The sequence below is a fragment of the Chironomus tepperi genome, unplaced genomic scaffold, assembly GCF_022539635.2.
Source record: "Chironomus tepperi strain 1889 unplaced genomic scaffold, CSIRO-AGI_Ctep_v1 contig_11, whole genome shotgun sequence".
NCBI lineage: Eukaryota > Metazoa > Arthropoda > Insecta > Diptera > Chironomidae > Chironomus > Chironomus tepperi.
This window is the reverse complement of record NW_027226133.1, coordinates 887567-914528: the sequence shown is the minus strand read 5'-3', so window position 1 is coordinate 914528 and position 26962 is coordinate 887567. Positions and strand designations below refer to the sequence as shown.

At 33.2% G+C, this 26962-nt stretch overlaps 3 protein-coding genes across 4 annotated transcripts in view; 2 read left to right on the top strand and 1 right to left on the bottom strand.

Moving 5' to 3' along the window:
* LOC139087829 (uncharacterized) overlaps positions 1 to 26962 on the top strand; it is a 124955-nt gene that overhangs the window by 35984 nt on the left and 62009 nt on the right. The window lies entirely within an intron of this gene.
* On the top strand, positions 4012 to 7569 carry LOC139087659 (choline/ethanolaminephosphotransferase 1-like). The gene is made up of 3 exons (XM_070636540.1): positions 4012 to 4246; positions 4324 to 4528; positions 4689 to 7569. The coding sequence occupies exons 1-3, from the start codon at positions 4142 to 4144 to the stop codon at positions 5534 to 5536; spliced, it is 1158 nt and encodes a 385-aa protein (XP_070492641.1). The 5' UTR covers positions 4012 to 4141; the 3' UTR covers positions 5537 to 7569.
* On the bottom strand, positions 15051 to 15647 carry LOC139086996 (PXMP2/4 family protein 3-like). The gene has a single exon (XM_070635682.1). It carries the CDS (start codon positions 15645 to 15647, stop codon positions 15051 to 15053), a length of 597 nt encoding a protein of 198 aa, XP_070491783.1.

Below are 26962 nucleotides of genomic sequence, written 5' to 3'. Positions count from 1 at the left end.
GGTGTGACTAGAAACAACGAAAAAGTCCCTGAATCCGACTAGACTTTCCCTGGGATCGAACTTGAGTCGTTAGAATCGGCAGTCCGACACTCTTAACCACTGGGCCATTGCTGCTTTTCACTGCCTTATTAAAGCTTCGATAAACCTAAATTTGTCAGTGATATGATCCCAAGTCAGCGTGACACTCGCCTTGTGCTGGATTTGCCACCTTTATCCATACCGTGTGCCTTACTGCATTTTATTTTGCTGTCTCCAAACAGTTGAAATTTTGGTCATTGCCCTTTTCATATTCAACTTATTTCAAATTTACAATATTAGTCACAAAAAATGTAATTTTTCAACAATCCACATATACTAGTCTTAAATGTCTACAATTTATAGTTCCAAAAAAACTGTAAAAATTCTAAATTCAAACATCAATTGCGAGCATTCCCAAAAAAGAATTCATATATGAATCGCAATAACAAAGGCCTTTTACTCTCCGGATCACAGATTGAAAATGTTTGATTTTCAGTTAATCAATATTGCATCAGTCAATATCGAGTAAAGTCTTCAAGTGCTTGACCAATTTGATAGTTCTGGACATTCGATTGAAAGAAAATTTGTCAATCAAAAGAATTGGCATGTAGATTGAATTGGGATGGATGTAAATGAGATTTGAACAAAGGCAAGTTGAAGAATTTGATTTGTTGACTTTTTAGAATTCAGGTTCTTTGTTGCTTAACGTATCTATTGAGCTTCATAAAAAGTCAAGTCTAATGTTTTCTATACTTCCATATCCTTTTCTAATACTTCCCATCAGATTTTGTATGTAAAAGATGACTCAAGTGCTATGTGGAGTTCCTATACAAAATTCGAGTCGACTTCAACCTCTAATTAATTTCAATTGCAAAATAAGTCAAAAAACCCAATTTTTTTTGAAATTTTTCCACTTCTTGTATCCAAATTTGTTCAATTACTCAAATGAAGCTATTCCAAGAAATGATTATCATCAGCACAAATGCGAACGTAATGATTTCTTTAATTATCCGAAATTCAGTACCTAATAAATGTCACGTGCCATAAACATAAAATGTCCTTTTTTAAAGGTACTCGAAAAGCTTCAATTCTGCTTTAAATAATAAAAGTACTTAATTCAAAATATAAGTGACCGTTAAAATAACGAAAGGGCCTAATTCAAAATATAAATGACCGTTACAATTTCCTTAGTATATCACATAAATTAGTGAATAATAAATGACATTCTTGACTTAATTAGTTCATTAAAAATTAATAATCTGTGAAAAGTATCAGCTTTAATTTAGCTAAAGACTTGTTTGTTTATGATATCTAGTCACAACATAAAATAGCATTTAATTGCATGCAATGACAATATTCAGTGCAAAGACTTTAAATTGCACTTTAAACTACCTATCTATATTCCTAGTCATAGCATATATAATTTTTTTTCTATGTTAAATTCCCTTTAATGTCATCAGTTATTCGATTCACGTTATTGTGAGTTGAGCATGATAAGATATTCATTCGAGTCTATAGTTGTTGAATTTTAATTTTTAATGTAACTTATAGTAGCAGTAAAGGCACAAGCTCCTGAGTTGAAAATTGTATTCAACTCCTCGTAGAGTAAAAATTAATGCTGTTTTTTTTTCTCACTGATGCTTTAGCTTTATAGCATGAAAAAAAAGTCAGCTATAATTTTTATGTACACATTCACTGTTTCATGCTCAAAAATGCGATGAATATATCCATCGGGGATGATGCTATAACCGAACCATCCATTTACCATTTTACGTCAGTCAGTATATAATGTAAGTAGATCGTACATCAGTCAGTCAGTGCTCATCCTTCTGTTTATTGTTTTTTTCGGGAAAGGAAGTTTACTTGGAATTTGAATTTTGTCTCGTGGTCTGTTTTGGAACAGAATTTTTGAAAAATTTGCATTTTTAAATTTGATGCTGTCTGTCCCGAAGGAGAATTATAACATTTTAGGAGAATTTTAATGATTTGTTGTCTTGAATTGACTAATATTAATTATGCAGCAATAATTATCATAATATTCAATAACAATCAACTTGATATTAAGCAACGGTTCATGAAGTTTTATTAGATTTATCTATTCAAAATTTAAATTCAGTTCTTTTTATCATGTTGAACTCAATTAACATCATTTTGGTTCAAATTTGTTTTATGTGAATTCTAATTGTGAATCTAGGGTGAGCTTGGTGGCGGAAATGTTTAGTTTTTCTGAATCAAATTGTTGGCATTGTTGATTCTGCATTCATGGGTTCGAGACTCGGCAGGAGAAATCTTTCAATTGTTCTTTTCCAAATCATATGGAGTGGAAAGCCGCGTTTCACAGTTTCTATTTGCCCAACAGGACGTCAATACAGTCCTGTATGTCGTGAACATTGTACGAATCCTTGTCACATCGACAGCACTCACAGTCTTTGGTAGGAATCGAACACATGCATCCTCAGAAAAGTGATCCAGAAATTAAGTCTGTTGCCCAACCATTCGATCACAGAGTCCTTTCATCTCGCACTGATAGATTCGGCTTTATATGACCCAATACCCTATATTCCACTATGCTCAGATACAACACAATGCCAGATGGACTTTGGCTGATTTACTTAGGTAATTATCACCAAGTCGGCTAATCATTCCGAAATCCGGCATAAGACAGATGTTATCCTAATACCAAATCGTGTACCTAGTTAAAGTCACGATGATCTGGAACCGGATCACAGAAATTTTGGCTAAATTCAAAATTCTTTGAATAGACTCACAAATGTGGTTGGCACTAACAGACTTCTATGAGTAAACTAATTAGACTGAGCATGTTCTTTGAATATTAGGATTAACTTCCTACATCAAACCTTAAATCTCAGCAACATTAGTTCCACCAGCAATAATTTCTCAAAAATTTTCGAAATCATGACAGTTAAATTAAAGGCAGCCTAAACAATGTTCTGCTGTCAACCCAAAATAAATTCCAATAAGAATCCATTGAGACTTCCTATAGCTCTTGTATGTCTTCCTTTCTTTTTACAACCTCTCCCCTCTATCATCTTTACCCCAAGAAATATAATCACTTGGTATCTTTTTCACTTCCAATTTTCAAGGACATGTCAACAGACATCTCGCTATCAATCATTAGCATAAACATGAAGTTGTTTGTGTTGAATATTCATGAAAATTCTTATTGGATTTCTACGAAAAATCTACGAAATCATAAAATATCCCATCTTCAACCACATCAGTCATGACAAAATAAATGCGCCATCATAACTCATGTGAAAAAAAATTCTCTTCTTTGCCATTTTACTTTTCCACCGTTACCCAGAAATGAATATTCGATATGTTATGTATGTATATGTCTAATGTAATATTTTAAGCTCTGAAAAACATACATAAACGGTGGGGATTTTTTTTTTGTTGTTTATGTAAACATCATGATGAAGATGACTGGCAGCATATAGAGGATATTTTTTTTAGAACATTGTTATTTGCTTCATTTTTCCAGCTATTAATTAAGTACAATGCCTGTTTCAGTGGTGGGCAACATTTGGGTCATGGTACACCTCGGGTGGTAGTCGTCAACCAAATCCGCACACGGCATGCAATTCATGGCAGTTACAAATATTTGGGCGGAACTTTAGTGTTCCGCACCACACAGGTTGCCCACCACTGCCACATTTTTAACGATGACGGATGAAAATGTTCGAGAAATTTCCACTCCTAGTCAGTCGACAGACTTTAAAAATCAATTATCATTATTAATTTATTTTAACGGACTTGCGATTCAATTGATGCATGGGCTTTATGATAAAAAAATGATATCCGCACCGCCCAACTCTCACCGACTAAAAGAGAAATAAAATGTAAAAAATATTTCTCTTTTATCCGTATGTCTGATATTATTTTTTTATGTTCAGTCTCGTATGTGATGCGAGAAAGCAAAAAAAAATTATTGAGAGACAGAAGCGCTTACTATTGATTGCGTTTAGTAATTTATCTTTTTCTTGATATACAGTATTGTGTGTTGTAGGGTTGAAAAAAAAGCTTTAAACGTGAATCAGTCGTATTATTTTTTGTAAATAAGACATAAATTTAATGAATCTCTGAATATAAAGCATTAAGAATGATATTTCAACGTCATAAGATTCTCAATTCAAGTCAGCTACGAAAATTAGCAGATCATAAATATGCCGTAACATCGAGTAGCTTAATCGAACCATATTTACAGGTAAAGAGAACTTGTTAAAATTTAATTAGTGTTGTAAGGTTACGGAAATGTCATTGTCATAATTTATTCATTTATAGCCATATTGGAATTGGCTTGTACTTAAATTACCGTTGTGGATTGCACCGAATTTAATAACAATTATTGGACTTTTAATAAACATTTTGACATCATTAGCTTTAATTTATTATAATCCTGATGGAAAGGATACAAATTTACCGCCACGATGGACATACTTGTTATGTGCATTTGGTTTATTTGCATATCAATCGCTTGACGCAATAGGTGAGATAATTTATCTAAAAAAATTACGTCAACTTTCTCTTTATTAAATTCTTATTTTTTTTTTATTATTTCCATAAAATTCCTCATCTTCCGCATCATCGTCATCGTCTGCGTCTCTCTACTTTTTTTGCATAAACACGAATGTTGTTGATGAGATTAGATGGAAAGCAAGCGAGACGAACGGGAACGTCTAGTCCATTAGGTGAATTATTTGATCATGGATGTGATAGCATATCAACGGTGTTTATCACTCTATCAACATGCTCTGCTATTCAATACGGTAGCTTTCCAAAAATTATGTTTATCGAAGTGTTTGCCGTTTTTGCTCTATTTTATTGTTCACATTGGCAAGCGTATATCAGTGGTACACTTCATTTTGGAAAGATTGATGTGACAGAGGCTCATTATAGTGTGATTTCTGTTCACATTATGACATTCATTTTTGGACCGAAAATATGGTCGATAAAAATTTTTGGACAGATTGAATTGTGGTATCTTATTATAGCGATGACAGTTTTGACAGGATCACTTGTTATAAGTGATTTTCTTGCCACAATTCGTCGTGGTGGAAGTGGAAAGAATGGATCAACTGTCGCTGGTACAAGTATAATAGCACCAATATTACCATTCTTATTCGTTATCGTACCATCATATATAATTGCTGTGAAATCAAAATCAGGAATTTATGATTCACATCCGATGCTTTATTTGATGACCTTTGGTATTCTTTTTGCTAAAATCACCAATAAACTTGTCATTGCGCATCTCTCAAAGAGTGAAATGGATTATCTCGATTCCGGCATGTGGGGACCATTTATATTATTTCTCAATCAATATTTCAATGAATTCATACCCGAATATCATTTGGTATGGATAGCCTTCATTTGGTGTACTTTAGATCTCGTATGGTATTGCTCCAATGTCTGTTTGGATATGTGTGAATATATGAATATAAAACTATTTACCATCCCATATAATCCACCCAAAACAGCTGCTAATGGTAAATAAACTCCACTTTATATATATCTCATCATTCTTTACATCACGTATTGGACCAAACAAACTGTAATAGTTCGAAAATCATCATGATAAGTAAATGTTACTTATTTTTTATTCATTATTATTTATTTTTTTTTTTATAAACTTACCAAAACCAGTTAACGAAAGATTCTGAAATTGAATTTTTAAAATTGAAATAAGGAAAAAAAGTCTCATAATAAATAAAAGGCAGTGAGCTCCGACATTCAGTGAGGAAACTCTATAAATAGAGCTCCCGAGTGGCACATTTTCAATTGCTTAGGACTTTAGAACGTGATTTGAAAAATATTGTGTTGATGAAAAAGTTGATCCTTGTGATTTTTTGTGGGATGCAGTTGAAAAATTGATTTGGAGTTTATTTGATCCAGAGTGAGGAGGAGGTTGAAGTTGAAATTGAGAATTAAGTTGGAATAATAGTTGAGGAGCTATGAGCAGGTGTGGAGTAGTGGTTAGAGCGTCGGACAACCGACTCTAACGACTCAGGTTCGATTCCTGAGAAAGTCTAATCAAACCAATTCAGTTTGTGTATTCGCGACTAGATATATTGCATTGGTATATCCAGGATCATGACTGAACTCTGCTGAATGAATGTGAATTTGCAGTAAATTTTAATAAATGAGAATCGAGCCAACGTCATTAACATTTTTTGTCACATCAGAGGCTGCTTGACAATTTGACAGAATACTTACTACTTGCTATCTTGGGCAGAATGCCAGTTTTAATCAACTTGATGCAGCTTTTTTATAGAACAGTGGTAAACAACCTTTATTGTGCCACGGGATGCATCAGTATTATATCAAGTTCTAAACCGTAAACGGCATACGATTCATGGCATTTCTCACTAGTGTGCCGCATCACATAGGTTCCCCACAACTGCTACAGAACCTCAATCATCAACAAATCCACAAGTCAATTCTTGCCACCTAGAAAATAGACCAAAACACGTGCCTTTCTTGCCACATTTCCCAGAATCCCTTCTGACCTTAGCAATAAAATTACATCCAACAATCAAGATAAAAACCTGTTAATCTTGCCACATAAATTGTAAACCAATCCAATGCTGATAGAATCTCGATTGAGCAACACAAAAAAAATCTGCGATATTTTCAAATCCGACACTAATAAAACATCCAGATCATGCAACAATCGCATGACTTTCACAAATGTAATGTGCCACTCGTGAGAATTCATTCACTATGTATAGTCTCACTCGCTTTTTTTTGTGTAATGCAAGTAAATTTGCGGAAAAACAATCGAAATGGAAAATTAAAGGGAAATTCTTTTTTTATATATAAATGGAATAGGATATAAATTTTGCTTGTTGCTTGTGAATGTACTTTATGCCTTATTGTAAATTAATAGATACATTTTTTAAATTATTCATTCGTCCATTGGGTGTAATTAGCGCTGAATATTCAAATTCTAATTGAAAATACAAAAATATCAATTAATGTTATTTTATTTACGATAATTTTATTGGCTAAAATCGCAAATTTTCGATTATTTTTGAAGCTAATTAATTAAAAACTAAATTTGAATATCTATTATTATTATTGTATTTTTTTTCTATCGTATAGAGTGACAAATAAATTTTGGTATGGGAATTAATAGATCAGATATTATTTTAGTATTAAAAAAAGGTGTCTATTGCTGTTGATGTATTTATATGAGATAATAAGATTCGGTATTGTGCCAACCAGAGATTGAACATTTTTGTATTAAAGCTTTAGGAAATTCCTTGAATATTTTGATCTGGTAGGAAAATTTTGTGAGGAATATTTTGGTTTGAACGACTAAGGAAGGAGGTTTCTGGAATGACAATCAATTGATGGATTTATGATAGGGATTTTTGCTGTAATCAGGTTTAAGAATTTTAACAGTCTTTAATCATTGAAAGGAAATTCAAAGTTTAACGGCAAATCAAAAATTCAAAAATTCAAAAATCTAGCGGTTCTCAAAAGTTCAAAATTTAGCGGTTTTCAAAAATTCAAAATTTAACGCTTTTTTAAAAAATTCAAAGTTTAACGTTTTTCGAAAATTTAAAGAAAATTTGACGAATTTGTTGAAAATTTCAAATTTGAACTATTTTTTTAAAACCAATTTTCAACGGTTTTCAAAAATTCAAATTTAAAAGTTCTGAATTTTTTTTTTGAATTCTCAGAACTTTTCAAAACAATTAAGTTACAATTTAAACTGTTTTCAAAATTTCAAAGCTTACATGTTTTTCATGATTTTGAATTTCAATACTTTAATTTTTAACGGTTTTTAAAATCTCAAATTCAAAGTTCAAAAGAAAGAAAATTTCAAATTTTGTCCGTTCATCAAAATTTCAACGGTTTTGAAAATTTTCCAATTTTTTTAACAGTTTTGTAAATTTCAAATAATTTTGAAACTTCCAAATTTTAGCGGATTTTAAAATTTCCAAAAAATTTGAAGCTTCCAAATTTTAACGATTTTCAAATTTTCAAATTTATTAACTCTTAAAGTTTGAACTAAAATTTCATCCTAATAACTTGATCTCAAGAAACAGGAAGGAATTAAAAGAGATCAAGTCATAGTGAATAATTTAATTCAGTATTCTCACAAAAAAGTAGTTCTATGCATTAAAAATCCCTTTCATAATGGATGAAAAAATGAGGAAAAATATCTTAGGAATTTCTGATATTCATTATACAGCAACAACAACAACAGCAAAAAAATAGAAAAAAAATTTCGCATTCAGTTGGTTATATAAAGTAATTATTTAAACTATCCCACTAAAATATGGAAGAAATTAGCTTGTAAACAATTTAAAGACTTGACTACAAAAAAATAATAATAAAAAAAAGTATTTTTGATACAATCAGAATTATTGCTGCTTCATATTTTATGCTATGAATGAGATCAGATTAAAATAAATTACATTATCTCTCATTTTACATCTGCATGCAGGGGTTGAATGTTTATATACGTTGTGAATGAGGAAATTAACAAATTAATTTGCAAATTAAAATGCGAAAAAATTTTCGAAAGAATTTTTATAGAGTTTTACATGTGATGATGAACATTTAATTTTCTGTACAGATTTTTTCAGTATTTTTATTATTGAATTTTTACACAAATTACATGTGATTATATGATCGACCAAGTACACCCTGCGTGTATGTCAGTGGTGGGCAACCTTTTGTTTATCGTGCCAAACCTTAGTGATAAGCGTCGACCGGAACCGCACATAGTATATGGTTTTATAGCATGGTGCCCACATTGCATAGGGTTCAAGTCAATTCCAGCAATTTATGGCAATACACTGGTGTTCCGTGGCAAACAGGTTGCCCAACACTACATACGGTTCTCATAAATTCTAGCTATTTTGGCGGAACACTCGGGTTCCGGCAGCTCACAAGTTGCCCACATTTCATAAGATTCATAGCGATTCCAGCATTTTAAACGGAACACTCGGGTTCCGGCTTCTCACAAGTTGCTTACATTTCATACGGTTCATGGTGATTTCAGCAATTATTATGCCTCACACTCGGGTTCCGCTTTACACAGATTTCCCACCCCCTGGCATGTAGGTGTATCAATATATGAATATTAATTTCTTATAATTGGATTGATCGTCTATCAGACAGACACGGGAAATGGGCTTAAAAATGTAAAATTATCGTATTAATTAATAATTCTTTGTCACCATTGAGGTATAAACTTTTTAATTTCAGATGAGAAATGGCAATAATAAAATAAAAAAATATTACAATAATTTTCCAATTTTTCTTTTGTTTTTTTTTATGAAAAATTAATTTCAGATTACAAATAATTAAGAGGCATGTAATGATTTTTTAGTGCTCTTTTTTGTTGCTGTTGCTGATCCTGTGATAAAATATTTGCTCAGCACCACCCCTCATGTAAATATATATCTACCGTACCTTATGGCTTTATGAGGAGCAATTCTTTAAATAAGAATAAGAAAGCACTCATCGTTATTAAAAGCAATTTTGAAAACAGAAAGAGAGAAAAAGGGTCGACCATTATGCATTATGGCACTTCTATACTTTTTTTGGAGCTTTTTTTCTTGAGGATGTGTGGTTGATGGGTGAAAATTGTCTTTATGTCTGTAATTTTGGTAGTCTCGCTGTATCTTCGAAGGACATTCAGCATATTTCATCATTTGTCTGCCTATTGAGCTGTCTGCCTAGCTATTCAGTCTTCAATCTGCCTGTTCAGCCATCTGTCGATCTGTTCGATCATTTTCAGGTTGTTTGGTCATTTTGACTGCTTGTTCATCCATCTATCGATCTGTTCCACCATTCATCTAACAATTCAGCCATTTGTCTAGCTACTCAACTCGTATCCATATCCGTTCGCCAGTATATGGGCTAATCGATCTGCCAATCTGCCCATTCAGCCGTTCAGCCTATTCAGCGATCTGTCTGTCGGACTAAACTGACAAGATTCCCTTCTGATAACTGAAATATTACTCTAAATATGCATTGAACCGACTTCATATTGGTGCTAACAGAAGAGCAGATGTACAAGGATTTAAAGCCATGCCAATGAATTTGATCAATAATTCCTTTGAGGTCGATCACTTATTTTGCTTAATGAGGATCTGATTTACTCTAAGAAAACATCCAGTGAATGTTCTTTTTACTGGAATTAACCAAAAAACATCATGACTTACTTTGAAACATTCTCTTGTGAAGTATGACATTTCATACAAAAATCGTCAAAATTCTCTGAATTTTCCCTTTAAATCCCAAAGGATCAAATCCCAAATCACATCAATATCCCTCAAAACATGCGCCTTCAAGTCACTAAATCACAGCTATCATTGCTGGTCCATTCACTCCACTTTAGTCTTGCGTTTGTGTTAATAGAAGATTGTAGTTGGGGATTACTAACTCATTATATTTGACTACAAGTGCCTTTTTTCATTTCCTCTCCTCTCTATATTTAATTTTCGTTTTTGCCTTCCTTTTTTTTCCTTTGCAGACGATTAGCCATTTCCATTTTTCTCTTCGTTATTCTTTTTTTTTTTGTCTTTTTATTGTGGTCGTTACTGTGAGAATCTTTGGTCTTGCCTTTAATTCTCATGGAGAAGAAGCCCTGCAAAGTAGTCTTTACAAAAGCATAAGTTCTTCGACAGTTTTAGTCGAGTGGCGTATTTTCTTGGGATTATATTTGAATTTTGATCTGTTGATGATGATAACTTCCGGATGCTGTTACTACATATTGATGAGTAAAGGAGTTTGCTTGGGATTATTTAGTTTTGATGATGGTATGTGTGGGAGGATTTTCTTGGGGTTTTACTTGATTGAGGCTTGAATTTTTTTTTGTGTGCTTTTATTGATTTGTACTAGATATTTTTGAAGGTTTTATGTTGGGAACAGTGAGAAGCAGTAGGTGATTACCATTATAACTCTTAGGTAGGCACTAGTTCTCTTAGTTACTAACATAGGTTCTCTTTATTTAGGTTCTAAAAATTGATCATAGAACGTATTTAATGCATCTCAGTTGTGTAATGTCGAAAACAGAGTTGGCTGGACTACAATGTATAGACACTTCCACTGCAGTTCAAACTCAAGTGGAGGCGGTTCCTTTGGAGTACGATTTCGAGAAAAGCCTCTACCACTGTAGTCCGAGCTCTAGTAGAGACACCTTTTTGGACTTTTGGAGTCCGGAATTCCAAAATCCAGCTAACTTTGGTCGAAATTCACAATTTGTGAGATAAGTTAGCTTTGATGGGAAACGAACCCTTATCCTAAAAGGGATATCATGTCAGTTACAACTAGTTTGATGATCTGAGTCATTTCAGCTCTGCTAATTGGACAATGTAAAAACTGTGTCCAAAATTCTGCAATAATACAACATAAAGTCAAGTTAACGAGATAATTTGGCCATTTATCATGTATGTAAATCGATCTAATCCGCAGCAAGACAAAGTTAGCACCAGAGATGTATTCGGGAGGGGGAGAGAGGATTAAGGCTTTGGGCTTCAACCTCCTACTCCTCTTTTTAGAAAAATCTTGGTAAAATCCTTCAATTTCCTAGATTTTCTCCTTAATAACCTGGCTTGACCCTGATAAGCAGCTTCAGACGCATGAATACCACATGATATCCGCAAGAAGCTTTATGTCACTCGACACATTCATATTCACTACACACTCTAACGAAAATATTTGAATAAATCACTTTGTAGCTCATAACTATATCAAATTTTCACATCCATACATATGATTGATCTATAAAAGTGTCTGAAATTATATCCCAATAACATTGAATTATGGACAATGATATTGATGAATTACGAAAATTGAGCTCTCATCACTCTTTGTTCTACATATCATCTAACATTGTTGTTGTAATTATCGTCTAGGCTGTAAAATTTGGCAATCTCATATCATGATTAAGGACTAATGTGCAGCAATTCTTATGAATCAATTGAGATTTGTCAAGCTTAACTCAAGATTAAAGTAATCGATATAAATTCCAGGACATTTAAATTCAAATGCAAATCCGCAACAAAAACAAAACTTCCTTAATCCATTTAAACTGGTTTCATATCCTCCGCATTAAGTTTCGTTCATGCTGTGTATTATTTTTATAGATGTGAGCCATTGTTCATCTCCCGCACATTCAAGCAGTGCTCCATAGAATGCTAATATATCCCTTAAATGTGTCTGTACTGTAATAATATTGTAGCTACAGTCTTGCTCTCATCCACACGAACTTCTATGCATGCATGATGTTAAAAATGGTAGGAAAAATGTCCTCACAATAAAATTAATTACAGCAGATCCAAAAAAGAGGCTTTTTCCCTCTCCGCAGATGGAATTGATTCTCTCATTTTTTCAATTCCATCTACATCCACTTCTGTAGAACAATAGGAATTGTTGTTATCATAATTCAATCTGATGGTGTTATAGATAATATCGCAGTAAATTGAAAAAAAAAAGTCAATTTATTTTTAAAGGCTGACTAAATAAAATTAAAATGAAATTAAACATTATCTCGACACTGTATGTGTGTGGATTGGTCGATTCCAATCGTGGCATTGTGTAATACATTATTTTTTGGTTCGCACTGAAAAAAGGAAAAATAAATTAAATTTCACTTTTGCCTTTGCTCACGGAAGGAGAAAATTCATGACTCATGAGGCATTTTATTTATTGTATATTTGGAAGAATAACGACGTAGAAAAGAAATAATAATAATAATGGGATATGTATTAATGACGACCTGTATTAGTAGGGATATTAAGAGTTTAGACTTATGGACTTGATGTTTAGACTAATCTCGTCCTTTTCTGGTACATCATGCACAATTTACTTCACTGGCCTTACAGATCAAGTGTGATTCATGACCTCCTTCAGTTGGCGTCTGAAGCTGGGTATATCACGGACAACTATTCAAATAAAAACCTGTATGCTCAGGGTAGCAGAGCAGTCAATTTCGAGCTCTGGGGGACTGAATCTTTGGTACTATCATTTATACAGCTTTACTTCCCGACCATCACGACATGTTCGTTAGGATGATACTTGATCGTCGTATTGCTGTAATTTCGTCCTTGATGGTTAATTTCGATCCATTGTTACGGAATTGTGCCTCTTGAGCTTAGAAACATACTATTCTAGAGTACCCGAGTGGACAAAACCACGTTGAAACCAGACATCCGTTGGACATTAACTTGTCATTAACAATGGCAAAGAAACAATCCCGTCAAGCATCATAGAGATGCCTATAGGTGCTTCTCAACTTAGATCAACAGCATATTTTGAGATTTGAAGAATTCTATTGATAAAAGTTCTATCCTGATTCTATCCTGTTTGTAGATTACTCAAACCTTTAGTTCCTATTTTTCTGATCTTTAAATGAAGGAATTTGGAAAAATTTCCCAGCTTAACTCTTAAATCCTAAATATCTTAATCAAATCTGCTCCTTTAAGATCCCAAAGCTCTTATTCACTTCCCTACTAAGTCACTTCCGTTCACCAAAGAATAAATAAACTCAATTTATTCAAAAGACGTTACTTATAAAATTCCCATTAGCAATGTTTCTTTTTTTCTCTCTTTTATTTTTTTTTTTGCAAAATGAATTGACAAAATTAAGAAGAAGAATTTTCTTTTAAATGGATATTACTGTTACCATGACGCGATGATTTTTCCATGTTGCTGAATTTTAAGGGAGAAAAAAAATATATATTTTAAGAAAAGAAACAACAACATCAGGTAAAATGTTACTATTGTTCAATTATTTAAAACGATGATTCTTGGGGAATGTTTGGAAATTGGGTAAAGGTTAGGTAGGGAGTTGGGGTAGGAGGAGAGGGGGGTTTACAGTACTGTTATAGAAGTGGAAAGCAGCCTGTGTAACGCCGGAAATTTCATGAATCGTATGCCTTTTGCGGTACAGGTCAAGATTCATGATTTTGCTAGTAAGCTTGACGACGAGGTAAAGGTTTGGAGAGATGGGGGAGGAGGAGGGGAAGGGGCTTACAATTCTGTTAGAGCAGTGGTCGGCAACCTGTTTTTGGAAGGTTTGGGGAAGGGTCGTTCTAAAAATGCTATTCAGAGTGTGGCTATCTCTAAAACGACCGTTATTTTTTTTTCAATTCAATTTTTTTGTTTTCAAAATTTAAATTTTTTTCGACCGTTACTTTAGAATAAGTTGAGTTCGAATTTTTCGACAATCGAATGTCGAAAAACTCGAATTTCAGACGACCACACTCTGATGCTATCCACAGCGTTACACAATATCCAAACATCCCCTTAATACAGCCACCGGAGGAGAAATTTCCATCTTTTAAATTCTTTCCTTCCATTTCTTTTTCCCTTATCCTATCCTCTCCGTTACGCGTAGTACGCGTGGGGGATAACAAATAAATTTTTGATAACGACAAAACTTTTTTTTTTCGAACAAGGCAGGAAACTTTATTAAAAAATAAATGTGTGAGTACGAAAATCTCCCTGAATTTCTTAATTCTCAGGGCAATTCCATACCCATTTTTGATGATTGTATTGGTATAAAAATTTATTTTTTATGATGAAGAAATAAAAATGAGAACATAAAGCCACAGACAATGTTATACCAATGAAGGTAAATTTGTTGAGTCTGTATGTATATTTCATTATGTTGTGATTACTTCTAAAGAACTTCGAATCTGCCTGTTGACTTTGACTTTGCTTGGCCGTGAGGCTTTTTATTTGGAATTAAATTTGTTTACAGGTATTATTAATTATTTTTTTTGTGCTTTTATATCCTTGTTTAGTTTTAATTAATTCTGAGAAAGCTTTTTGTTTAAAAATAATTTTAACGGTTTTCTGAAATTTGAAACTTTTTGTGGGAAATTTAGTCGATTTTTTGTTTCTTTTTCAACCGAGATCAATCAATTTTAAGGCAGAGACTCGAATTTCATGGCATATCTTAATCCAATCTATTTTATTACTCGGAATTATAACAATTTTTAATAGTAAATATCCAATAATTAGCAACAACAGCAATCCTCTTAAGCTGCATCAACCTTCTTCTCAGCTACCAATTCCTCAGTCAATTCACCTTGCACCTTCACAACATCTTCCAGTTTATTTCCCGTCTCAAGTTGCTTCATATAAGCCAAAAACAGCGTCCAAAAGAACGACACAACAGCCACAAAAGGAACACGATTAGATTCCTTCATAAATGCGTAATTAATGGTCTGAATAACTGGCCAAAAAACGATAGCAGCGCTATATGTTTGTGGAAATTTCTCAACAACTTCTTGTCGTGCTTCCTTGAATGATTTACCTTCCATCAAGCTCATAATTGAGAAAAATGAAATAGCAGCAAGTGGACTATAGCTGAATTGTTCCACAACTGCTTTGGTGATTCCACTTCTTAACGACATACTTGCCCACATTTGAGATGATAGACGAACCCATCCATAAAGTAATGTTGCATCAAAGAATGTCCCGAAAAGCCAAAATCTAAAGACTTGATTGTAATTAATTTTTTCTTTGGCTATTAGCTGTTGAACTACGGAACTTGCTGGCCAAATTACAGAATACACTGCCATTCCCTTCAATATTGGATATGAACGGAACAATTTTGATACGTGCGATATCATCTTGACTTTAAAATGTTTGTTGACTGATTTTTTTTTTCTGGAAAATGCAATGCCAACTGCAATCAATTCCGAAATAAAATTGAAACATTTCAAATTTTTTTCTCATTTCCTAACATCCTCTGGCATCAAATTTCTCTTCAATCATCCCATAAATTGCCATTTTTACTTCCATTTTCATCGATATATAGCCATACAAAGATCTTTTCATTCGTGACGATGAATTGATGTGGAATCACTGTAAAAGCATTCTTGCGTGAGATTTCCATAAAATTGAGAACTTTTGCCGTTTTGTGTGTACAATGGTGCTTCCATTTAACCCGGTGGCTAGTCTCAAATATTTCAAGTAAAATGTCATCATATTTTATACGAAATGGTTTCAAGTTTATCAATAAAAAATTCTCATTCATGCAAAATAATGTTCGCACGTTGCTGCTTCTGTTCGTCTTTTAACGTGCTACGTGTAAGGATATAATAATGAATAAAAGAGGAAATGATTTGAGAGAATTTTTTCGTATTGATAAAGCTCCATGACAGTCATTTTTTATTGAATATTTGATTGTATTACTTAGTTTAATATACTAAAGGTTAATCTCTTCCATCCATCCATTCAATTTACGTTAAAAATGACGTTCATGTAATGTATAGACACTTCCCTAAAGTTATATATCTCTTCCCACTTCAAATGATACTTTATATTCGATAACATGAAAATACATTAGCTCGTGAGAGGATCGAATGACACAAAAAAGAAAATATACACATACATCACATGCTTATTTGGGGCAAATATTCTTGAAATACATAATTATGTACATGTGCTTATGATTTCTCATGGCATTTGGATTAGAATTTATACAGGGTTGAAAATAAGATTTTTAGATAGCCGAAGTGGCTCAGTTGTGGAATTGTTGAAATTTTGAGCTGCGCTAGGGCGATTCAGTTGTACTAATTGCTAAATGTAATCGAAGTGGATCGGTGGTTGAATGGTGGCTTAGTACTTCGGTACTAATATTACTGTTGCAAAACTGACTCTGCGGTCATGGGTTCGAGACTCGGCACGAGAAACCTTTAGTCGAATCATGTGTAGTCGAAACGCGGCTCACAGCCTTCCCTTGTATGGTACACACAGTAATGTCATCAAAACAGTGCCTTAGATCTCACTATAAACTGTATCCCGAGTAACAACTCCGAAACGTTCAATAATGTCATTACTCGACCGTAGGTAGGTTCAGTTAATAATTAGGCATTATGCAAAGCTCTATTGAGATGTCTATTCTGCTCAGGATGTCTATTGAGTCCAGAGGTTTGGCGCATCCTAACTTGTTAAGCAATTATTAAAGCTTAAATTGAATAGCTTTAGGTTGATTTGGGTATAAAGTTGGGATTTGCCAAATGGATCAATTAAATATGAAGTTGCTCTATTTTAAGCCTACCAATCTAGTGTGTACAAGACAATTTTCACATAAGACAGTGCCTTTTCTGTTCCACATCTCATTAGGCCTACCAAACTCCCACCAACTCTGACTTTCTATAAATATTTTCATATAAATAACGAGAGCAAGTAAAAAAAGGAACGAAAAAATTCAAAGGCATTATCTTGCCATCATGAAAAAGTTCTACTTACGTAAGTGAAAGCATCATAAGCTGTCTCATGATTATTTCTTCTTATGACTGGCAAGCGGAAATTACATGATGATAACATATTAAAATTTTGTGGGATGTTGTCACAGCATGGCTTTTTTTTTTGGAGTAATTTATATCGTGAATTTTATGAGAGTTGAGGAATACTTTCATTCGGGGATGCTTTGTTTTCCTTTTTATTCTGTGTGGATTCTAGAATGTAAAAATGTCTATTAAAAATTTTCCTTAAAATTGCAAAGTTTAAAGTCACATAAAAAGTTTTTTGGTGGTTCTTTTGTCCTTAATTTTGGTGAATTAAATTAAAATGGAAAATTTTAAGGGCGGAAAATTTGAAGAAAAATTCTAGAAAATTCTCGAAAAAATGCAAGGAATTTTAAAATAGGAGGATTGTGGTGATTACGTCAATGAACATCAAGAAATTTTTTTGGTATGATGATCTAAAATTAAGTCTACTTATCAATTGTAAATTATCGGTAATTAATCACCTTTCATGTGACTGTTGGCATGTAATTTGATGTTTTAGATAATGTTGCAAATTAGTATGAAGCGTATGTACGGTCAGAGTTGTAAAAATCATCCTGAATAATGTCAAATTGACTTGGAAAGGACATTGAGTAGAAATGGTCGAAAATGAGGATCCAGGCGGACTTGACAATAGACTGAGACTGAATTTCATCGAATTTGGCTTGAAGTCAGAGTCACTGTTACCTAGGGCCGTTTTTATGGGCAATTTTAACGATATGTGCCATCTGGGTGATGATCAGTTTAAGAATTACAATTCTGAATTGCTCAAATCTGCTCCCAGTTATCGTGACTGTGACTAATTGCCAGATTTGATTAAAATCCGGCACCACGGCAGACTCGTGTCAACGTGGTGTCATATTTTGGATCGATTAACAGACGTGGACCAGTCGGCAATGCTCAATGAACTTGCATGAACTTGCATGAACTCCATTCATTAATGAACACATTTGCAGAACTTGTCAATCTCCTGTGCAACATTTTCACACAACTCTGCAAAATGACATGATATGGTAGAATGCGTACATTGTCATTAAGAGCATTATTTTGTCATCAATTTCAAATCGATTTCAAAGAATTTCTTTTTCTCCTTTTTTAAGGCTATTTTTATGTTGTTCTTACAATCAACTCAAGGCTCTAGAAATGAGTGTAATTTAATGAGGTTTAGAAATTCTCTTGTGGGGTTTTAGATCTTTAAGGCATTGAACCTTCATATTGGGAATGTGCTGGTGCAACAGTGAAATCTCTTTGGAAGATTGTATGGATAACAGATTGAAACTTTGTGATTTTCTGGTTTTAGAGCCTAGGTTCGATTCGAGATGTGACCCGGAAGGCACACGACGTCGAAATGGTCGAAATATCGGTTCCACAGCAACTTGACTCTGACTTAAAGTTGGATTTCAACGAATTTAGCCTGAGGCTAGAGTCAAGCTGGTCTGGGACGGGAATATAATGCTATTTCCACACTGTGTGATTGCCAGATCGATCTTTGTGCATTTAGAGAATTCAATTCTCTTACAAAATATTCCAAATAACCAACAAACAGGTTTGAAATAGCTTAAAAAGTTCTCATAAATTCTCTTTTAAAGCCAAAAAACTCTGACAAAAAATAAATCAATAAGTCGGAAATATTTCGTAGATTGTTTCCACGTGCATTAAAATGAAAACTCTAGACTGGGGATTGTTTCAAGTCTCAAAAGGTGTAATTTAATCAATTCTTGCCCTTTGTTCTGTCAAGCTTAAAAATTCTAAATAATTTTTCACAATAAAAATTTTTTGACTCAAAAAAAGTTGAATTAAATTTCAGGTAAAATTCTTGTGAATTAATTTTTTATTCAGATTTTTTTTTTTTATTTCATTAATTCTTGGAAATTCTCAAAGTTCATAAAGGTGTAAGCAATGAGCAATGAGAAAAACTCGCAGACATTCTTAGAAACGAAATTTTTGTTGAAGGTTGAACTGCTTCTCAGAGAGTACACTCTAGGGAAAATGATATCAAATGTCTAATTAGGATGCATAATGTTCATCAAAATGTAATTTAATCTTTAGCAAATTCGCAGTCAATTCAAATTAAATTCTAGAAAAAACAACGAGTTTAATTCCAGTAAACATTTAAATTTAAAATTCATAAAAGGCTTCTCGATTTCAATTTTTTTATTGCATCAAGCAGCCCGAGCGACACAAATTAAGAAGGCTCGGTTATTGAGCTTTTAAGGTTTTGTTAAACTCTGTAATGGAAGCTTTAAAGCTCCGTAGCGGAACCTTTAAAGCTCAATAGCGGAACCTTTAAAGCTCAATAGCGGAACCTTCAAAGTTCCGTGGCGGAACCTTCAAAGTTCCGTGGCGGAACCTTCAAAGTTCCGTTGCGGAACCTTCAAAGTTCCGTTGCGGAACCTTCAAAGTTCCGTTGCGGAACCTTGAAAGCTCCGTAGCGGAACCTTGAAAGCTCCGTAGCGGAACCTTGAAAGCTCCGTAGCGGAATCTTGAAAGCTCCGTAGTGGAACCTTTAAAGCTCCGTAGCGGAACCGTAGCGGAACATTTAAAGCTCCGTTGCGGAACCTTTAAAGCTCTTCGTGTCGAACTCTTCATCATCTGTGTGACTCGGATACCAAACGGCATCCCCTTTAAACCGCATTAAAGAATCAAAAAAGACATAAAAGATTTATCTACTTAATCATCTGATCACGTTGAAAAATCAAAAACTGAATGCGTAAATGGGAATTTTTTTTTTCGGTGTTTGACTTAAGAGCACGTTCAAAAAAGAGAATTTTCAGTTTGCTTCTATTTCATCAGGGACAAATGACTTTCTGTTTACTTTCTTCATCATTTCCTTTCCCTTCTCTACTCGTGAATGTAAACTCTTAAAATGTATTTAAAGAAACAAAAGAAAATGTACATAATTTTAAAGTAAACTGACACGCATGATGGAGTCGCTTTCGCGTACATACAACCGTGAATATTCATCTTTTTTTTTATGTCTGCATTCACATTTAATGCGTTCTCAACTTTTACTTTTTCCATCATCATGTCTTCATGGAGATCATCTTGTTGATGTGAAAACATGCATGATGGCATGGTTCATGTACTTTTATATTCCACTCCTCCCACACATTATGTCCTCAATTCTCATTGTGAACTTGATGGAATGCTCATAATACTTACAGACACAAAAAAACAGAGACACATTCCATCGTAGTCGTGTTGCCATTTCGTTTTTTTCTCAATGATGTTGCTAACAATGACATCTCTTAAAAATTTGTACAGCACTTTAAAGCATTAAGTAAGGTGTACAAAAAATTTAATTAAGGATTCATGTCTGTTTGGAAGTTTTTTCATTGTTTTTCATGCTTTTACATTAATTTAAGATCACAACAATATGGAGATAAGAATTTATGTGGTTTTGTGTACACAATGTACATCTTCTATTCAGGTAGAATCTTTCTTTTTCATGCTTTTAGTCACAAATGCAGAATGGATGTCGAAACTAGTTTGGATGATGTGAGAAGATGTTAAGAATAGCGCTGTTGTGATTGGAGGTTAAAGATTTGATTGTTATTGGATTGATGAACTGTAACAGATGGTAGAATTCTAGTTAAATTCAATCAGGACAACTTTGAACCGGTTCACTCAATTTAACTTAATGATCCAGTTCAAAAATTGATTTTATTAAGCTTTAGGGTCAAAAATTGATCTGATTAAACTGTATTGAACCGGTTCAAAAAATTGATCTGATTGATCCGGTTCAAAATTGAACTGATAGAACCGGTTCAAAAATTAAAATTTGAATTTTGTCAACTCAACTTAATTTTTTCCATATTTTTTGGCACATTTTGGTTGTCAGTCTACCGAACCGCATCCCATACTGCACCCATACCTTTTAGATGAATCCATAAAATTATTAGAAACTTTTTTGCCTCTTGTGCTGTTTATAGACGCATAAAACTTTTTATAGCAATGAGAATGAAAAGAAAAAAAAAAGTTTACTAAAAACTTTTCTTCTGTTGCTTATTTTTAAATGATAATAGGAAGTAAAGGAATCTTTATTCGATGCGAATACTCATTATAGAGCATCAGTGAAAGGAAGCAAAACGAGACATTTAACGAGAAAGAGCTTATAAACTTTTCTTTGTTAAAAGATCCAAAATGATGAGAAAGAAAGATTCTTTCAATTCTATCAAGCGGAAACTTTACATTATTTCAAGGGCAATTTTCAATTTATTATTCACTTTGACTGATGGAACGTGGGCATGGATGGACGTGTAGGGGTTTTAATGATGTTGTAGGTTGAGTCTAATAATGTTCTTATTTTTGTAGAATTTTAGAATGAATTTAAAGTTTAAAGGAATGTAAAAACATCCGCGTGGCGATAAATTTCCTCAACTTTGCACATTGCATGACTCAGGGTACATTAATACAATGTACGTAATATGCTTTCTCGATGTCGGAACCAAAAAGTCCCGTTCCGGTTCCGCCCAAAATCCCGAAAATCGTTCGTTTTGTGAAAACATAGTTCATTATTCTAGGACTTGCTTATAGAGAATCACAAAAACTAAGTTTACGTGTCTAGAACAGGGAAAAAGCACACAAATTCAACTTGATAGACCCTATGATTGAACCCGGGTCGTCAAGATCGGTAGGCCTTTACTCTAAGCACTACGCGACTGCTGCCCTTTTGCTGCATAAAAACATCCAGCAACCAGTTAATGTAGGTCAACTGAAGCAACAAAAAATGCGCTTTAAATCCAATCAAAACAATATGATAATCATTTCCTATCAAACTTCTTCATTCGCTCAGAATCTGTTGAAGAAAAAAAAATTAATTTTGAATCGCTACCTTATTAAAAATTGTTATGGTACTCATGCACAAGAAAAACTTTCATCAGTTATGATATTATTAGGATATTGATAAAATGAAAGCACAACGAAAACTTTTTTTTTTTGTATTTATATCCCCACAGAAAAAAAAGTGCGCGGCGGTGAGCATACTGAATTTATTATACCGAGAAAAATTTTCTTTCAAAAAGAGCAAAAGGCGTTTAATCTCATAACTCATTGAATCATTATCCTTCGTTGCAGTTTTAATGCATAAAAAATCAGCAGTTTTTCTTCACATTGAAGGCAAATAACCTTGATGCTGCTATACATTGTATAATGGTTCACAAATTAGAGACGATGGGAATCTTTATTGCTTTAAAAAATTAGTTGGTGTCGTGTTTGACTGCTTTCAAGGTGGATAAGATGCTAAAGTTGAAGGGATTGAAATGCAATTAAGATTATCAGGGAGTAAAGAATGGTTTTAATTTAAGAATACGTTGCGGATCAGTGGAAATCAGCTTTGAAAGCAGAATTGAGAGTGCAATGTTAGGCTGGATTTGGGATGGAAGTAGCATTGATCTTTAGGGGGCGTTAGGGAATTGCGTAACGTAATAAGTCCACTGCCTGAACGTAATAAGTCCACAGTCCATAAGTATGCCTAAATTGTTTGAAATTTAATTCACAAATTTCAATTCCAACGACTTTTCAAAATTCAAATCTTCAATCAAAAACCAAAATGGCGTCGCTCTCACCTCAAAAAGTATTTTCCCATTTTCTTACTCAATTCAAATGATTTTCATAATATAATCGCATTTCTCACACCTATTAAATGGCAATGTTCAATTTGTAAAAGTAAATCGAAGCTAATTGTAGTAATTACTCATATTTCCTCCTGTTAAGCTTGTCAATAACACAAAGCATATTGTTCTAAAGAAAATACAAAGGAAAATGATCCGTGCATGGCTGTATTAGTATCAAATAAGGAGAAATTTTACTTTCATATGAAACATGAATAAATCGAAAATAAGCACAGCAGTGAGGGGTGAACGATGGAGTGAAGAAAATATAGAAAATATATACATACCGAGCGACAGGAATGAAGAAGTTTCCGCCATGGAGCTCCTTTTGTCGTCCATATGGTTGCCTAAATTAAGCAGTTTCCATTTAGTGTTAATAAAAAGAGGTTAAATTCAGGATTTCAAAAGAGGTTACTGTGACAGGAAAAAACCGTACAATTTTTTAATAATTTGTATGGTTTTGTAAGAAATTTCTTGATAATTTGTATGGTTTTGCAAGACGTTATCAAAAATTTGTATGGTTTTGTACGAAATTATCAACAATTTGGATGGTTTTGTAACAAATTATCAAGAATTTGTACGGTTTTTGCCTGTCACAGGTTCGTGTCTATTTTGCAACTCTGCTTTAAAGCTCCGTCGCGGATCCACCTTCATTTGTGTCGCTCGGGTTAGCATAAAAAGCGCTCTAATGTTTTCTCATGATTTATTCTTACCATCTGACTCAAATTATTTAAGATTCGAAAAAAAGAGCGTATAATATTAAATGGAAAGAAATGGAAATGTAATTACAGTAAAAAAAAGAAGAAAAAATATTTCATGCAAATTTCGTTCCTTCTTTTTATTTTTTGCATAATGTCATGATAATTTTTTATTATTAGAAAGAATGAAGAAATGACAGTGCTAGGAGGTTTTTATAATTTTGTTTGAATTTCTCGTGATACTTAGCTACGATATTATTTGTTACCATGAACATTTTCACATTTCCATCCTCAAAAAATTTGTGCTTTTCTTCTGATTCTATTTACTTTATCCAAGAATTACAATTAGGTTTATTGAGGAATTCTATTATAAGCCACAAAAATATATATATATCGAAGACTTAAACAAACTGCGTCATTTTTGATGATAATGATTTCCCCGATTGTTATCTTCGATTGCCAATATATCCAATAATGACATTATTAGAACATTCTCATTGAGCTTATATTGCTTTTTTTTTCGGAATTATTTATATCGTCTTTATTTAGTTGGAAAAAGTAATTGGAAGCAAAATTGTCTAAGTTTGGGAATGAGCATATGTGGGTTTTGTGTTATTGACAAGCTCATTTCATACTTATAAACTCAATTATACTCAGTTAGACATAGTTTTTGTGATGGATTTATCACACATGAGTTCTAAGGATTTGAGGGATGAAGGTTAACGAATGTAATCTATGTTGTTTACATGACTAAATTTAAATGAGAATCTACAAACGTACTTGAAGTTGTGCTTTTGCATAATATGTGCAACAGAATGTTAAAAAATTGTTGTGCAAGTCGTTATGTGAAGATTTTTGTCGTTTTGATAGATTTCGAAGACTGTCGGATTAATAACCCGAACGGGCAAAGAGCATGCTCAAAATAATGAGTCATAGTATGAGCATACTTATGAGAACGTTAATTTAAATGAACATTCTCATTGTTTGTTAGAATTGTAGTCCTATGTATGTAGACATAAACCAAATCTTGAGTGGATAGATTGGAACATAGAATGCATGATTTGACTATGCACCTACTTACGATTTTCTCGAAGTCTCGATTTTGCCGAATCTTCGAGACCAAGTCGACAAGTGAATTCTTCGAAGTGTCGATCTCAACAAATCAATCTTGAGACAAAGACAGGAAAGTATCAAGTATCGGTATCGAGAACTCTTAACACTGATAGGCATTCTTAACCGCAGCTCTACACGAAGCCTTCTTCACGATTCTTGTTATTCAAAAATCTACATTTGTTTCTTGGTTTTAAGTCTGTTTCTTAACCATTTTTCTCCACAAAAGTGGACAACTTGACATAATGTCTGTTAATAACTAGTCCTTTGGTTGCCTAATGACATTTTCTTCGGATTGTTCCGTAGAAGTTTTGTCAAGTTGTCTACTCAGGGTTGACAGGAAATTCAGCTTTTGTTTCATATACATAAGTATCATGTATATCATGCCAAATTTCACATATTTCAAATTTATAACTTGCCATATGGTTGACTAATGACACGGAATTGATCAGTATGGTTGGCAATAGGTTGGAGGTATTATGGTCTGCTTTAATACATCATAATCTTAACACAACATTGCATTCGTAAGTGACAAAATCACTCAATAAATACCAATCAATTGAGATATACATGCCGATATCTTCAGTAAAAAAGCATCACCTAACCTCAAATTTTTAAATCAAAACACCTAAAATCAACATTTTTAAAATAACAAATATTTACGGTCATTGACTCAGATATCACAACACTCACTCGAACATCGGCAAAATTGTTGTTGAAAAATTCAATGACAAATAAAAATTTCCCAGACGTAGAAAAAGAAAAATCTTTGAAATATTGTCTTACAGCTGAATTAATACAAATTCTAACTCGTTTTGAATAAATTTATTTGAAAAGAAAATCGACGTGAAAATGAAAAATAAGACACGTTAGGTATCTCAATACACATAAAATCTTCCATCCATCAAAATGATTTGCTTAATCAAATTATGATTCAAAAATGAGCGTTTTTGCCTTCGAGCTGGATTTTATTTTATTTTCTACCTTTTTATGTTAGTTAAAAGGAACAATTTTCCATTCGGATCATAATTCATACAATAAATTAACATAACATTATGTAATGCAAAATTGATACGAAGAAAACAAGAACCCGCGCGTTATTTTTAATGATAAACTTTATCATATTCCATCATCAGAATTTACGTTTGATTACACTTGTGCGGAACCGTTAATGACATAAGCCTGGTTCATTAAATGAATTTCGATTAACATTTTTTTTTTAATTGCCTAGCATTAATAAAGTTTATTGGGTCAAAAATTGTTGACCTGAATTATGCTGTTAAAAGCGTTTTCCATATGGTCCTCTTTAAGCACGTCCAATTAAATTCAATTGGATGTAATTAAAATTCATGACTTTTACTTCTGTCCCTGTCCATTTCTAATTTGAAGTGACTTCTTTTTTAGTGTGTTTTAGAGGGAAATTGAGGTTTGTAACTTCACTTTGATTATCTGGCTGGATGAAAGAGTGAGGCATGAGATCTCAGGATCCAGACATTCCACAGAGCTTGGATTTGAAGGATTAGCTTCCTTTTATCAAGTAGCTGGTTTATCGCTTGATCTTGTAGCTTAAAACTACATTTAAATGCTTTAATTAATGAATTTTCCATAAATTGTTCAATTTATTGAATTAAGTGTGAGAGCTCAGCAATCAGACATCCTAGAATGCTAAGATTTAAAGCATTAGCTCTGTCGAGTCGATTTCCTGGCTGATTGCTTAGGTAGGTTAAAACTATCTCAAAATGCTTTAATTAATAATTTTTTTGCGAATTCTTCAATTTATTAACAAAATTTTTCGAAATTTCTCCTCGTTAATGGTTTGAATTTATTTTGACCGTTATTCTTCAAAATAAAATTGACTGTTATTTTCCATTAAACTTCTTGTTAAACCAGTATTATCCAAACATTCTTGTACAATGGCTAACATTGGTGTTAAGGCATCCCACGACATGTGGTTTATGACACTTCCAATGATCCATGGACCATGTGGTCCTTTTGACACCACACGGTTAATTAGCAATTAATTAGCAATAATGCGCTCAAGTCTCTCTTAAACATGATGACTTCCAACATTTTTTTTGTTAATGACGCAAATTTCAACTCAATCGCTCTTAATGACATTATTTGGTGCTCAAATGCTTAATATAATTTCATTCACAACGACTTTTCGTTTGTTACAAGGTCACGAACGCAAAAAAAGACATGAAAGTCACAGATGGATTTTTTCCCCAAATTC